The sequence below is a fragment of the Seriola dumerili genome, unplaced genomic scaffold (genome assembly GCF_002260705.1).
Source record: "Seriola dumerili isolate Sdu_G_001 unplaced genomic scaffold, Sdu_1.0 BDQW01000435.1, whole genome shotgun sequence".
NCBI lineage: Eukaryota > Metazoa > Chordata > Actinopteri > Carangiformes > Carangidae > Seriola > Seriola dumerili.
This window is the reverse complement of record NW_019174690.1, coordinates 1,255,166-1,269,080: the sequence shown is the minus strand read 5'-3', so window position 1 is coordinate 1,269,080 and position 13,915 is coordinate 1,255,166. Positions and strand designations below refer to the sequence as shown.

Here is a 13,915-nt window from a genome sequence, read left to right as displayed (position 1 = left end):
AAACATCGGCATGTTAGCATTGTCAGTGTGAGCATGTTAGCATGCTAATCTGAGCCTCACACAGCCATTAGCATGGCTGTAGACTGCCTTGTTAGCACCAACATTGAATCAAATAATTTTTCTCTCTAGCTGCTAATGTGGAAACATTTAGCAGCTAAAGAGACAAATATTTGAAGCCAAGAGACGGTGGAGACCAAACCTGAGCTAAAAGCTTAACGTAAAAGTGTTTGCAGCAAATGTTTGCAAAGTTTAAGAACAGCATAACTCTTTATTTTTCTTGTTGTCTTGTCAGCACAGCTCGTCCATCTTTCAGTACTTTGTGACTTCCTGTGTCAGCACACAGTCGACTGCTTGTTACTGAACACAAAAAAACCACCTCAGAAATATATAATTTCATTAAAAAAAAGGTCAGTAATTTTAATTTAACAGCTGATCCACTGGGCTACTCTTTGTAGAGGAACTGGCTTAATTATTGACACACTAACGGCAGTGTTAGATCTGACTGTGCAACTGTTTAAACAGCTAATGTTTTATATTTTACCAGCTGATCTCTTGAAATCATGTGAAATGTAGAGCAGAGGAGAAACCGTAAACAATATTTAAGTGCTAAAAGTTGTGAAGAGCTATATAAATGCACCTGTGATTTAACAACTTCATTCACTTTTATTTTCCTGCCAGTAAAGATCAGATTCCACCTGAAAGTAAAAAACAGCCCAGGTGGATGCAGACAGTCTTTACGGCTCTTCTGTTTATGATAATTATACTGTTACTGTTACTGCAAATCAATGTACTAATGATACATCGATTTTGCCTCCGGGGTTTACCTGCACTGATACACAGTGTATTTCCTGGATGTAATTGCGATAAATTGAATAAGTAAAGAAAGAGAGGAAAAAGATAGAGAGGTGGAGATAAGATAGAGACACAGAGGATGAAAGCGAGAAAAGCAGCCATGTGAGACTCTCTCCATCTTTCTCTCCCACGATCACTCCATCTCTCATATCTCTTGATCCTTTTTGCTAAGGCGCCCGACATGTCTAAGCTTCTCTCATCCCTCCTTCTCTCTCTCTCTCTCCTCCTTCCTTCGTCTCTTATTTTCTCGCCCTCGTTTTCTCTTCCTCTCTTTCTCTCTCCGTTGCTTTTTTTCCACATCCTCCCTCCCCTCCTCCCCTCCTCTCGCGCTCGCTCACTCATTGCTTCCTGCTGCCACAAATCAAATTATATCGGGGTCGTATCCATGGGCAACCGACTCCCCTCCTCCCCCTCCTGCCTCCCCTCCGCCCCCCATTTCCCACCTCATCACACTCTGCTACCATCATCTTACCTCCCTTCATCTCCCTCTCTCTCCATCTTTATCTCAATGCTTATCTACATATCTCCCCCTCCCCTCTCTCTCTCTCTCACACACACACACACACACACACACACACACACACACACAGAATGAGCAGATAAATTATGTGGCGATGTTGGAAAGGGAGGAAATTACAGCTGTACAGGATGACAAGAGGGGTTGGTGATGAAGAACTGCTCTCCTTACAAATTATAAGGTCATCCACGAGTGCAGAGCACAACCACAGCGAGTCCAGACATCCCAACAGAACCCCCCCACCCCATCCCCACCCCCCCACCACCGGTTTATCCGTCTTCCTCCTTTACTTAGAGAAAAGTCGTCAGCGTGGCCGAGACTGTGGGTCCGAGTTTCGATCCCGCCGTTTCCCACAAAGGATAAACAAGCTGGAGGTAATTGACATTAACAGCAGAACTGCCAGGTAACCAATGGCAACTGAAGAATAAGACATCCTCAGTGAGGAGAGGAAGAAAGAAAGAAAGGGGGCGAGTGGTTTCATTTGTGTGTGTGTGTGTGTGTGTGTGTGTGTGTGTGTGTGTGTGTGTGTGTGTGTGTGTGTGTGTGTGTGTGCGTCTTGGCAGGGTTGTGATTGTGTGGCAGATGGATGAGGAAACTTTCACTTGCTTGCTTACAGTCACACAATCAGGTCTGAACGGTTAAAACAAGATACGGATCGTCACCACGCAGCTCTTCGGTATCGGTTATCATCACAGATTAAAACGCTGCTCTGTAACGTAACCCACATTTTTAACCTTATTTTTCTATGTTTTGTGATGAATCTACATTTTATCTGCTGATTTGTTGAACCATAGCAGCAAGACACAGTTTCAAAGTGACAGGAAGATTTTTTTCTTTCCCCTCTAAATCCTCAACACATTTGAGTGAGGGGTTATTTCAGGCGTCTCGGGTTTCAAAAATAAAAAGTCCCATGACTCTGTAACTCACATTTGGAGTGTTTCACTCACTGACAACTGTGTGTAAATATGTGCCAGCTATTTTTATATTTTAATCATTGTATATTTGATTATATTCAATTTTAGTTTATTTTCTGCACTACGTGACTCAGGGAGATGCTTCACTGTTTTGTTGCTTTATGAAGTTACAGTAAAGATATTTCGAAGCTTCCAGAGCTTGAATAGACGTGAATATCTGGATTGTTGATTGAGAGTGTACATAAAAACTACAACTCCCAAGGTGCATTTTTAAGTAAGAAACATCCAATCACCAGGCTTTAAATTCTGTTACATGCTTTGCTAACTCACTGAATATTGTTTCAGAAAAATACTGTTTTTTAAAAAAAAAAATATTTTGGGACTTTTACGTCTTTATTGAGACACAGAGCTGCTGTTGTTGCAGGTGGGAACAAATCGCTGCACAGCAGTTACCGAATTCATCCAAAAACTGATCCAGAATCTGAACGTGAACTCTGTCAGCTTTCTATAAAGTCAATCTTTAAGCCTCTGCTGTATGTTTGTGATGTGTGAAAGTGAACTTTAACCTCTGTGACTCTTTATTTATTTATTTTTTTTAACAAAGAACCAGAAAACTGTTTTTAACCTTTAGTACTGATGATTCAACCAGGAGTTTAATATCCATCGAAGCCTTGACCTCTCCAGCTGTCTGCACGTTAGACGAACAGCAACCAAACTATCTCCTCACACTCTATTCAGTGCACTTCCTGGATGCTGCACAGCTTCTCTGACCTCTTCCTGCTGAAACTAGCCAATGAAAAGTCGACCCTCTGTCCAAAAACAAAAAATCCAAATCGAATCAGCCCAACACTTCCAGTCCTGTTCACTCTTCTTTCTCGTGGTTCTTTTTTGTCTCTGTAAAAAAAAAATAATAAATTTTTTTTTTTTTTTGTGCTGCTGTCATGTTTCCAGCCGGGGCCCACACTCTGAACGCTGTTTATTTTGCGGAGCTTATGGCAGCATCTCTGAATCAACACGTAGGAGGGTGACGGGCTGCATGTACTCCAAAAATTCATTTGATTTCTTTTCAAGGAGCTGCACTGTTCATTAGCTGCAGCAACACAGAGCGAGCGTGTAAAAAAAACACACACACACACAAAACAAAAAAACACTTATTTCTTTACCAGCTTAATACTGTGTTCCACTTCCAACACAGCACAACATCCAGTCTCTCACGTAAAACAGAGGCAGTGCAAAGTTTTGGTTCAGCGTGAGCGCTCTCATGTCATCGCCCCCCCCCGATCGGTTCGCTGCTTGTTAATCACCTGATCGCGATCAATGAGCGATCTGTGATTCTGACACGGTGACCATGTTTTTACCACAGAGCGCATCACCTTATTGACAAACTGTTTGACACCTGATACGAACGCTGGCTCCATTAGAGCCTGTCCGACCAGAAATAGCTTCACTCCCCCCCCCCTCTTCTATATGTCCAATTGTGCGCTGATGAATAACAAGCCATCATACTTCCCTGACCCCCTCCCTCCTGCAGGCGCTGCTTCCTCTCCTTTATGGAAATGCAACCTGCTAAGATTGATGAGGAGAAAACCGGGGATGATTTTCCAAAAGCCTCCAGCCACCTCGCTCTCACTCTGCTCAGGTCTTATTCAGCCAGACACCTTGTCCCCCCCCCCACCCCTCCGTCTTGTTTTTTTCCCTTCTCTTCTCTCTCTCTCTCTCTCTCTCTCTCTCTCTGCTTTTGAAGGTGGGCACGTCAAATCCATTACTCAATCTGCTCAATGGAGCGAAGCCCATTTACCAGTTGACTCATTTTAGATGGATCATTTACCCTTTCATCCTCTCTGACAATGCCACTGATGTAACCAAAGGGACTGAGGCTGTTTTGAGGAGTGTGGAGAGAGGGGGGGGGGGTATCATACTTTTCTTGCTCTTTTTCACTGTAGGCAGTATGGAGGGGGGGTGGGGGTGGGGCGTTCTGAGAAACCCCATGATGGCTCTGCGGAGTCATATGAGCCTCATAAAAAAGACGATGCTATTATATTGTCCTGTTGTGGCGGCGCTGAGAGAACAGCCACCATGTTGTTCATGCTACATGGGACATGTGAAAACAGAGAGGACCCCTGTGGGAATCTGTTATCGCACGAGTTGAAAGTTTTCTGTCACCACAATGGAATTCGGTCCCAGGGGAGTGGGAACGATCGTTTCTCAACCCTGAGCGGGACGAACGAGGAAGGAAAACGTGGCTCAAGTGTCAAATATTATTAAAAGTGAATAACCGTGTTGTTTACCGCTGCAGAACGGACACGTCCGCGATTAAACCGAGAGTTTTAGGCACAAAAAGAAGAGGCAAAATGTAGATATTCTGCTGCATGGTAACAAACACTGTGTGTGTGTGTGTGTGTGTGTGTGTGTGTGTGTGTGTGGGGTGTGTGTGTGTGTTTAAGCTGCATTTATAGTTGTGTATTCAGTGGAGATTAAGAAAACTTCAAGGCAACATTAGGGAAGTAATTACACAGTAATGAGGCAAGGTGAACTTTCTCATCGCCGCTCCATATCATTAAGTGAACATCAGGCAGTTAGTTCACTCCAATACATACATCACATCCACTGTTGCGGCGGTCTGTGGATCTATATATCAAACCCTGTGCTGTAGGTTTCTGCCGCCATTAACCTCCTGCATCAACTACAGATCCAGTTTCACACACAGCGACTATCATGATGTGGAACATGTTATATCAGGGAATATGGACATAAACATGATCTACTGTTCTGCATTTCATCAGAGAAACTTTTGACTTTCTGTATGAATAAAACAAAACTTCTAATAATAAGATAAACATTATAAATAACTAATTAGTTTTAAATGACAATTAGCTTGGAATAATGACTTTAAACAACTTAAATGTCTTATAATAATCATATAAATGCACTCAGCAGCCAGTTTATTAGGTACACCTAACACAGTCTAATACAGCAGTCCTGCAGTGAAACCATCATGAAGGGTTATGATGTTCAGACTTAGAGGATGTAGTTTGTGCTGCTGTTGAATCATTGGTATGAATGGGATGGCACAAAATAATAGAAACACAGTTAAACAGCACCACAATCTCCACCCTCAAAAAACAACTGAATCAACACCTCATCAATAACTGGACATCACAACCTTCACGAAGGGAGAATTCACTACTGGACTGCTGTATCTGAAGTTTCCTTTCTCACTCTTTTCTTTATCATTCTTTCACTTCACATAACGTTAATTCAGCAGAAGCTCTGACTCGGATTTTCCTCATGTTTACACAAACACATCTATTTGGGGTTCGGCGTCTTTAGCCGACTCACTCTGCATCACATTCCTCCTCATCCATCACTAGTGTAGAATTATTCCCACGAAATGTTTGTTTTTCCCTCCAGTGGTCCCTCGTGTCGTGAGTGGAAGAATCTACACTTGTTATTATTACCCCCCCACCCCCCCCGTTTATGTGTTTTTCCTTGTTTCTGTGTTATTGTTGCTGTGGGACGCTCTAACCTGATCAGTGATGCAGCTGCTACCTGAGGCAGGAAGTCATTAGACATTCAGACACGGTCCGCCTCCTTCATCCGCACTAACCTGTCTGTTGCGTTCGTCTGTGATCCTCTGAATCTGAATCTTTTTCCTCCCCATGTTTCCGGTGTGGCGGTGGGAGGAGCGGAGGAAGTGTCGAGGTCAGAGGTCACGGATGACAGTCGTTGTGTGTGTGTGTGTCTTCCTCCTCCTGATGTCTCTCAGTTTGTCCTCTCCGCGCACGCTGACTCTGTGTGAAGCGGTCGAGCGAGGAGGAGGCTGTCACCTCGTGGATTTACAAAAAAAAAAAGAAAAAAAAGAAAAAGAAAAGAAAAGAAAAAAAAAAAAGAGGGAGAAGGAGGAGAGGAAGAATGGGGTTCGGTTTGCAGCGCCCTCTTCAGATCATGGTCCTGTTTCCGGTGGCAGGTCATCCACACTCAGGCTGGACTGGGATCCTCTGCCCTCCCCTTCACCTCAGCTGGGCAGCTCCTGGAAAACAACACAAGAGGCATTCATCAGACTGTGTGGGGGGGGGGGACGACGACTCTGAAAAGGGGGGAGAGAGGCTTTGTTTGTATACCGTGACCCACTTTAGCTACTACAAACACTGCCTTTGCCTTGACCGCTCATGTACGAGAGAATAAATGATGCAGCAATGCATCTGAGGCGCCATCAAATCAGGAGCACATTGGGCTGAAGCATGAAGGGGGTGGAGGGTGGGGGGTGGGGAGTGTTTGTGGTGCTACATGCAGAGCAGGAGGCCCTCGGGGGCCCCGGCGAGGAGGGAGGCTGTGCTGTGTCAGCTTCATTAGAGGCATCACCGCCACATCACTGATCTGCTGGTCGCCCGCGGCAACCGGCTGCCCGGCCGGGGCCCGCCTGACACGCCGAATGTGAATCCCCCAATCGAAGGCAGAGCAGAGCGGAGCGGAGAGGAGAGGAGAGGAGAGGAGAGGAGTCGCCGAGTCTGTGGATCCGGCATATTTTCCTTTTCCAAACACCGTCCTGCTCCGAACTCGCCTCATGACAGGAAGCAGGTCTTAGTCTGAGTTTCACGTCATGTGTGTTGACAGTGGACGGACAGCGGGGCAGTCGACACTAGTATGGAAATTAGGGCCGCTCGATTATAGCAAAAATCATAATCACTATTGTTTTGATCAATGTTGAGATCACTATAGTTTAACGCGATTGCCCGTTGACTTTGGAAACACCACGCAATTATTGAACTTGAAAAAAATTGTCTATTTAACAGTGAAACTTGAAATACAAATAAAAATATATATATATAATATCTAAATATAAACGAATAAATATAATATAAAAAAATTATACAAACAAATTTGATGAAATTAAATGAGATCAACAAGGTTGTAACATTAGTGAACATAATCCATATTCCTGCTCAAGATGACGCACATATATTGCTAACGTACGCCCAGTCGTAACCAGGAAGTGGGCGGGGGGAAATTTTTTGTGAAACAGAATGTGGCTCAATAATCGTTTTATCTCGATTATCTTGTTTTCACAATCGGCGGAAGACAACATTGTAATGGAAAAATAAAACAATCAATCGCCCAGCCCTGACGGAAAATTATTCCACATTCAGCTTCACAAAATATTCGAACACTTTTCAGTGTTCAGGTTTTCCTCTCAGCCCGACATGTGAGCAGAGCAGGTATGAGTGAGCAGGTTTCCCACTCAGCAGTTAAGGACAGGCCCTCCTGCGCTCTTTGGCGTCCGGTAATGACATTATGGCCTTATTACTTAAAGTGAACACCGGCCTAATTCCCCGTGACACAGAGAAAGATAAAGGGCGTGAAAATGTGTGTCTAATTCAGCCGTGCATCTAACTAACCATGAAATAAGGGTGGTCCGCGATACGCTGCGGTGCCCGATCAAAAACAGAGGATGGGCACGTAATGAATTACAAATTTCAAAAAGGGGCCAAAGCAGAGAGAGAGAGGGAGAGAGAGAGAGAGAGGGAGAGAGTGTTTCTGCAAATTCATGCAAACTCATGAATGAATGAGAAGGCGGCAGCAGCTCAGGAATGGCAACAGAGGCGAGGACCGTTTTAGGCCCCGTTACTACTATTTGTGGTTCAGCTTTAAAAATAGCATTCTATATATACATACAGACAGTCTGCACACACAGCACAGAACACACACACACACACACACACACACACACACACACACACACACACGTAGGACAGTAGGAGCCAAGTGGCAGCATTACAGAGCTGAAGCATCTGGAAAGCCACGAGTACAGAGAGACGCCACACCAGCTCTCCAGCATTGTTTGCATTCCCTCTACCTGGGAGAGCGGCGGCAGAAGAACGCCCTCTATTTACATCCATTCTTATGAAACAAAGAATGTGAAACAGTCCGTCATGGGACTGACAGTCCCTTTTGTGCTGCTGTGGGCGCTGCACAGACTCGCTTAGTGTGGATGCAATTGACTTAGCTTTGGCAATGAGTTGCTTATGAATTATGCACTGATGGAGGAGAGTGGAGGGAGGGAGAGGAAGGGAGGGTGTTGGAAGAAAGAGGGTGTTATGAGTGTCATAATTGTTTTGTAAAATGGCTTGATGAAGAACTGGAGGCTTCCTGAGCTGTGTTTCTACATGGAAAATCCACAGCGAGCTGCAGGAACTGAATGTACAAACTGTTGGCAACATCGCTCTAATATTTGGTTCCAGCCCCTTCAGCACAATCTTTTTTTTTTTTTTTCTAATCCATCTTTAACTCCTCAGTTTCTCTTCTCTTCATCTGCATCTCCTCCCTTGTGAATGGCACAGATTTTAAAGAGAGAGAGAGAGAGAGAGAGAGAGAGAGAGAGAGAGAGAGATCAGCTCCTCCGGATAATGAATTCTACCTGCATCACCTCATTAGCGTACCTCTTGAAAAGAGAAGAGTGCTGCTGATATGTCGGACATTCAATCTTTCGGCTTCGAAATCACACGAGTGAAGAGGTGTCAGTGAACATGTCTTAACTAAATAACAACATGGTTCGTGTTTGTACTCTCTCACAGCTCTTTATTAGCCACAGAGAGAGCGAGCGAGCGAGCGCAGGACTCGCTCCACTTGTGGTGAAGTTCAAAGGCAGAGCACTGAGGGATTTTGTCTTTAGGCTGTGGGCTGATCACACATGAAAAGGCTGCTTTATCTGCCTGGGGTGGTCAAGTCTCGACCTTTTACCCTTCATGCTGCTGGAGCTCGCTTCCCATGTCTGATGTCAGGCAGAATCTCTGCTCTCACATGGGAGAGCGGAGGGCCTGGAGTGTGTCTGCTGCCTCGCTGAGCAGGCCAGAGTGACAAGAGAGGCTCTGGACAATGGAAAGATAAACGCCGATAATTAGAAATCTACAGCAGACCCAGATTAGGACCCTGGGGAACGCCTACAAAACATAAAGAAAGGGGCCAATGACAAGCTCGTCTTTTACATTTCCTACCAGGGAGTTTGGACATGAAAGCACAAACTGGAGTAAAAGGAAGTCAGAGCTTTTGAGGAAATTGCACAAACGTTGAAACATTTCCACAGATGTTAAGTCGAAGACGCTTGAATATAACGGCTGTCAAGATTTGATCAAAACTTAATCATCCCTTGATATCCCGTTGATAAAGATCTGTGATGCCTCTTCTTCTTATGCGAGATGTTTTCATGCACATTTGTATCAAGATAATAAAAGAAAAAAAAGCCTTCAATGTACTGTTACAATAATTTCAAGCACTAAATGAGAAAGATTAATCGCACATATTGTTTTAAAAAGATGTTATTCAAAAGGGATAACAGCGTAGAACCAGCAGAAACAGAATCACTGCATTAGAAATGGTATAAAAAAGAAGCAGAAACTCTATTACTGTACTAATGTGTCCACTAAGCTTTAGAGAGGGCACATCAGGTCGTAGCCACGGGGCAGCCTGCAACAAAGATTAGTCTATAAAAGAACAGTTAGAAAAACGTTGCATCGCATCATTATCCCTGACATCTGTTGGTGCGGCCATTAAGCATCGCAAAGCTTCAATCTCCTATCGCAGCGATGTGGGAGGAAGGCCGTGAGCTGCGAGGGCATTATTCTGATTTTAACATAAATTCATCAGGAGAAGTTTGCAGGGATGTTTTCAGTTTCTGCAGGAAGAGCTTCCGAGTGCAACCGCAGTTTTCTACAGTCTTGACAATAAGGAGCTTCCCTTGGGCGATCAGGGGTTAAGTGACTTGCTAAAGGGCACGTCACCCAGATTTTCCCAGCCGGTCGAGGGTTTGTGAACTGCTGACCTTCCTCCTGACAACCTGCCTTGCCGTCCTCGAGGCTACCGCTGCCCTCCATATTACTGATACATCGCCACCAACGTGTCTGCCACAGGCTGAGTGTGTCAGGAGGGAGGGAGGGAGGGAGGGGCAGCGCGGGGGCTGTGACTGAGTCATGACACACAGACAAACAAACAAACACACTTACATGCACTCTCAAAGGTAACACCTGCGCTTTCTTTAAATCACTGCATAAGGCATCGCTGCATCCACAAAAATACTTGTTGTCACCTCTTAACGAGACACACAACACGGTGACTGCATTCAGTCCTTGACGGACTGTTGCAGAGTTAAAGAGTGGTGACTAAAGAGCGTCGGCGAGACCTCTTTCACTCCCTTCTTGAGATCTTAAGATCTAAAGAGCGGGTTGTTAGCAGGACCCTTGCAGAGATCCTTTCCCAGGCTGAAACGAGGGTGAGCCTTTTTCCTCATTAATCTTGTGTAGACGCTGGAAGCTGTGTAATTAAAGTCCACTCTTTATGTATTTAATGCATGTAAAATGCTGCTCTTTGACCTCCTAAAAGGCTGCATTTAAAGTTATTTTCTCTGAATAAACTGTGCAACTTGCATGTTTTATTAATTATTCCATTTTCGGCAACGTCTCCATATTTTGACCCTCCCCTCTTCTGTTGGTTTTCTTTAAGTGACTGAACTGGATCTTTGAACGACGTCCTTCCTGATTTGACTCTTTTTTTTTCTTTCCTCTTTACACCCACAATCTCGTAGCAGTGTGGGCTGCTGTCCTGTAAAGTTTGTCAAATGTTGCATAAACAGAAAATGTCTTTGGCGTGGACAATTTTCACATTATCTTTTCAACCTTCCTTTAAGCCTGAAGGATTAATGTCATTACAGGTTGCTTTTGCGATACTGTCAGCAGCCACGTGCAGATAGTTCAGTTTTCATTGCATAATTTAGCCTCGCTTGTCTTATCTTTAGGTACTCTGAATTTTTCTTTGAATAGAAAGGAAGCTGTCCGTCCATATTTTACACTTTTCCTAAAGAATATTGCAAAAATTATATACATAACATACAAGTTTAAAAGGTCCCATATTTTAAACTTTTCAAACTTTTATTTTGAAGTGTTGATCCATAAGAAGATATATTTGTGGTTTTAAGAACCAAAAACCATCTCAGTGTAGTTTTACATCTCCTCTCTCAGGCTTCTCTCTGGAGCTCTAGTAACAACAGGTCTGTGAGCCAATCAGAAGAGAGGAGGCTCTGAGCCTCTCTTCTGATTGGCTGACTGTTTTCTGACTGATCAAATAAAAATATAGCAGATTTCAGGTAAAAACTCTCAGAGAAACCAAATCCTGTAAAGGTTTGGATGGTGGGTCCAGGTGGGCGGGGCTTGGTGACTGCTTTGTTGTGACATCACAAAGTTCCAGAAGTCCTGACGGCTGGTTTTAAGGCTCAGTTTCTGAATACAGGCTGTGTGCATTTCTCTGCGGACTGAGGCTTTGATACTTTCACAGTATTAATATAGAACCTAGACCTGATCTATAATCACACTACACATGGACAGAGACGTTTAGACTGGATGGGACCTTTAAAGCTAATTAGAGGTAGAGCTTACACACCTTTATGGTCTTGTTAGATTTTACAGTTCCAAAAGAATGCAGCAGGAGACTGGTGTGTTGGAATATTTGGGTCAGATACAGGTGATAATTAGAGCAGAACAAAATCTGAAATTGAAAAATGAAATTTCAAGGTTTCTAACCCCCCAATCAACTGTGCTCCGTTTTTTTTCCCCTCTATGATTTCTAAGCAGATTTATGAACATTTACTGATGACGGGCATCATGACACTCCCCCCCCTCGCCCCCGGGGAGCTGAGCCTCGCAGTTTGAAACCCTCTGGTCGAGGGCACACAGATGCCCATCGTGCTAAAATCATTTCCGGTCATTTAAGCGATCCAATACAACAGTGATGCATCAATATATTGGTCAGGCCTAAGTGTGTGTTGTCTGTTTGTGCTGTTGCGTGTGTGTGTGTGTCTTCCTGCATGTCCATCCTTTACTGTCCTGGTGTGTTAAGTGGTAGCAGAGCAGCCTGGAGCAGAGAGATAACAGTCAGTGGCAGGGGGCCTGCTAGCTGCAGGGAGGGGGAGTGCGGGGAGGAGGGCTGAAGGGGGGCTGGGGGTTGGGGGGGGTGGCGGTGGCAGTGAAGATGGTTCTCAGCTGCTGGAGCCGTGCCAGAGCGCTGCTGAGAAATCCATCACTTTTCCCACTCAGCACCAACATCTGCCAAGCCTGACCGCAACCAGCTCCACTGCAGACCCCCCCACCCCCACTGTACCGTCTGCACCAGCCCCCCGAACTGTGATTACACCAACCTGGACTAATCTGGTTCTTCATGGGTGGAGCGAGGCGGCAAAGGCTGCCGATGTGCAGTGGAATCGCTTCTGCCAACGGTGATGAATGCCAGTGAATTTCAACAGCCGGTAAAGACACAAAGCTCCAGATACAGGCCGCGTTAAAAACTAAAAAAACCAAACAGATAAAGCCATCATAAAACAATCTCCAGGTAATTCTCAAGCAGCTACATTAGCGCTCGCAAACCTCTTCTAAAAAAAAATCACACTCTCCTTGTGCTCATCCGGTCAAAAGGAAACAAGTGAAGCAATAATGAGATTTATTTGCAAGAAAATGCTTCCATTAGAGATGTTGAAAATGCCAGACTGAGACAAATTATACTGACCCTGAACTGAGACGCACAATCACTAGCATTTCAGTGGAAAAGTGCATCCATTTTAAATTTGCCCCAATGAATCACCGGCCTACATTGTTTACTAATGTTGATATTGGCAGTTAGCATTTTGGGGTCATTCGGCTCTCGGCTAACGCTGAAAAGGCCAAAAGGTGAGGAAATGTAGATCTTATTCATACTACTGTTGATAAATACTCACATATTTTAATTCTTGTGTAACTGGTAACTTAAATAATGAAATTTGATATGAATCAAATTTGAATCTGAGCTGTAGCAGATAGTTTCTGCAAGACGTATCAAACTCTCCCGCTCCAGACTCCCGTTTCCCCAACGCTCGCCTCCCCCGCAGCTTCACAAGTTCTGTTTTGCCGTTTCTTGAAGGCAAAGAATTGCTCACAGTCAGTGTCCAAGTTAATTAAGAATGGATGCATAGAAAAATATTGCCAATAGTGCAGCTTAAAGGAGAGGCGTCCATGCAGGCTTTTTTTTTGTTATTGACTTTGGAGCCACATCAGTCGGTGCTAAAAATACCCACGATACTCTGAGGCACGCTGGATGATGGTGTCCAGCAAATAGCAGAAGGTTGTGTGTCATGACATCTTTACAAATGATGTTAAGTGTTGATGAAATGTATGAAGAAAAAAAAAATAAGGCTCATATCAGTTAGCGTGCTGTATTGGCAGAATATCACAGGAGTCACCTCGAGATGTGCGGACGACTGGGACGCTTCGGGTTTCAATATAGAGGGTGTGGAGCTGCTGGAGTCACGACCTCTGCAGCGCGGCTATCAAAATGACTGATCTGTCCCTCGGTTTGAAGTCCGGGAGGATCAATATCTCACCAATATTCATTCATCACTCAGTGTCCGCTGACGTTATGAACCAAACACGAGATGACGAGCGAGTGGGAATCACGCAGGGTCAGATCAGCAGGTGTCTGAGGCTGTGGCGTCCTGAGCCCCGCACCCCTCAGTGCCACATTTCTCCGGTGACGCCGATCTGCACACGTTAGCTGCACCACACACCACGGGCCTTCACCCACACATCACACTGGAGAAAGCCTGTGGATGTGAAGTCTG

At 44.6% G+C, this 13,915-nt stretch overlaps 1 protein-coding gene across 2 annotated transcripts in view; it reads right to left on the bottom strand.

Moving 5' to 3' along the window:
- LOC111234102 (myocyte-specific enhancer factor 2D homolog) overlaps positions 1-6,016 on the bottom strand; it is a 68,769-nt gene extending 62,753 nt beyond the window's left edge. For both annotated transcript variants that reach the window (XM_022762022.1, XM_022762021.1), the window contains exon 1: positions 5,891-6,016. In XM_022762022.1, the coding sequence (XP_022617743.1) occupies positions 5,891-5,944 (54 nt within the window). In that variant the 5' untranslated portion in view covers positions 5,945-6,016. The remainder of the gene's footprint in view (positions 1-5,890) is intronic.
- Between the last annotated feature and the right edge of the window lie 7,899 nt (positions 6,017-13,915).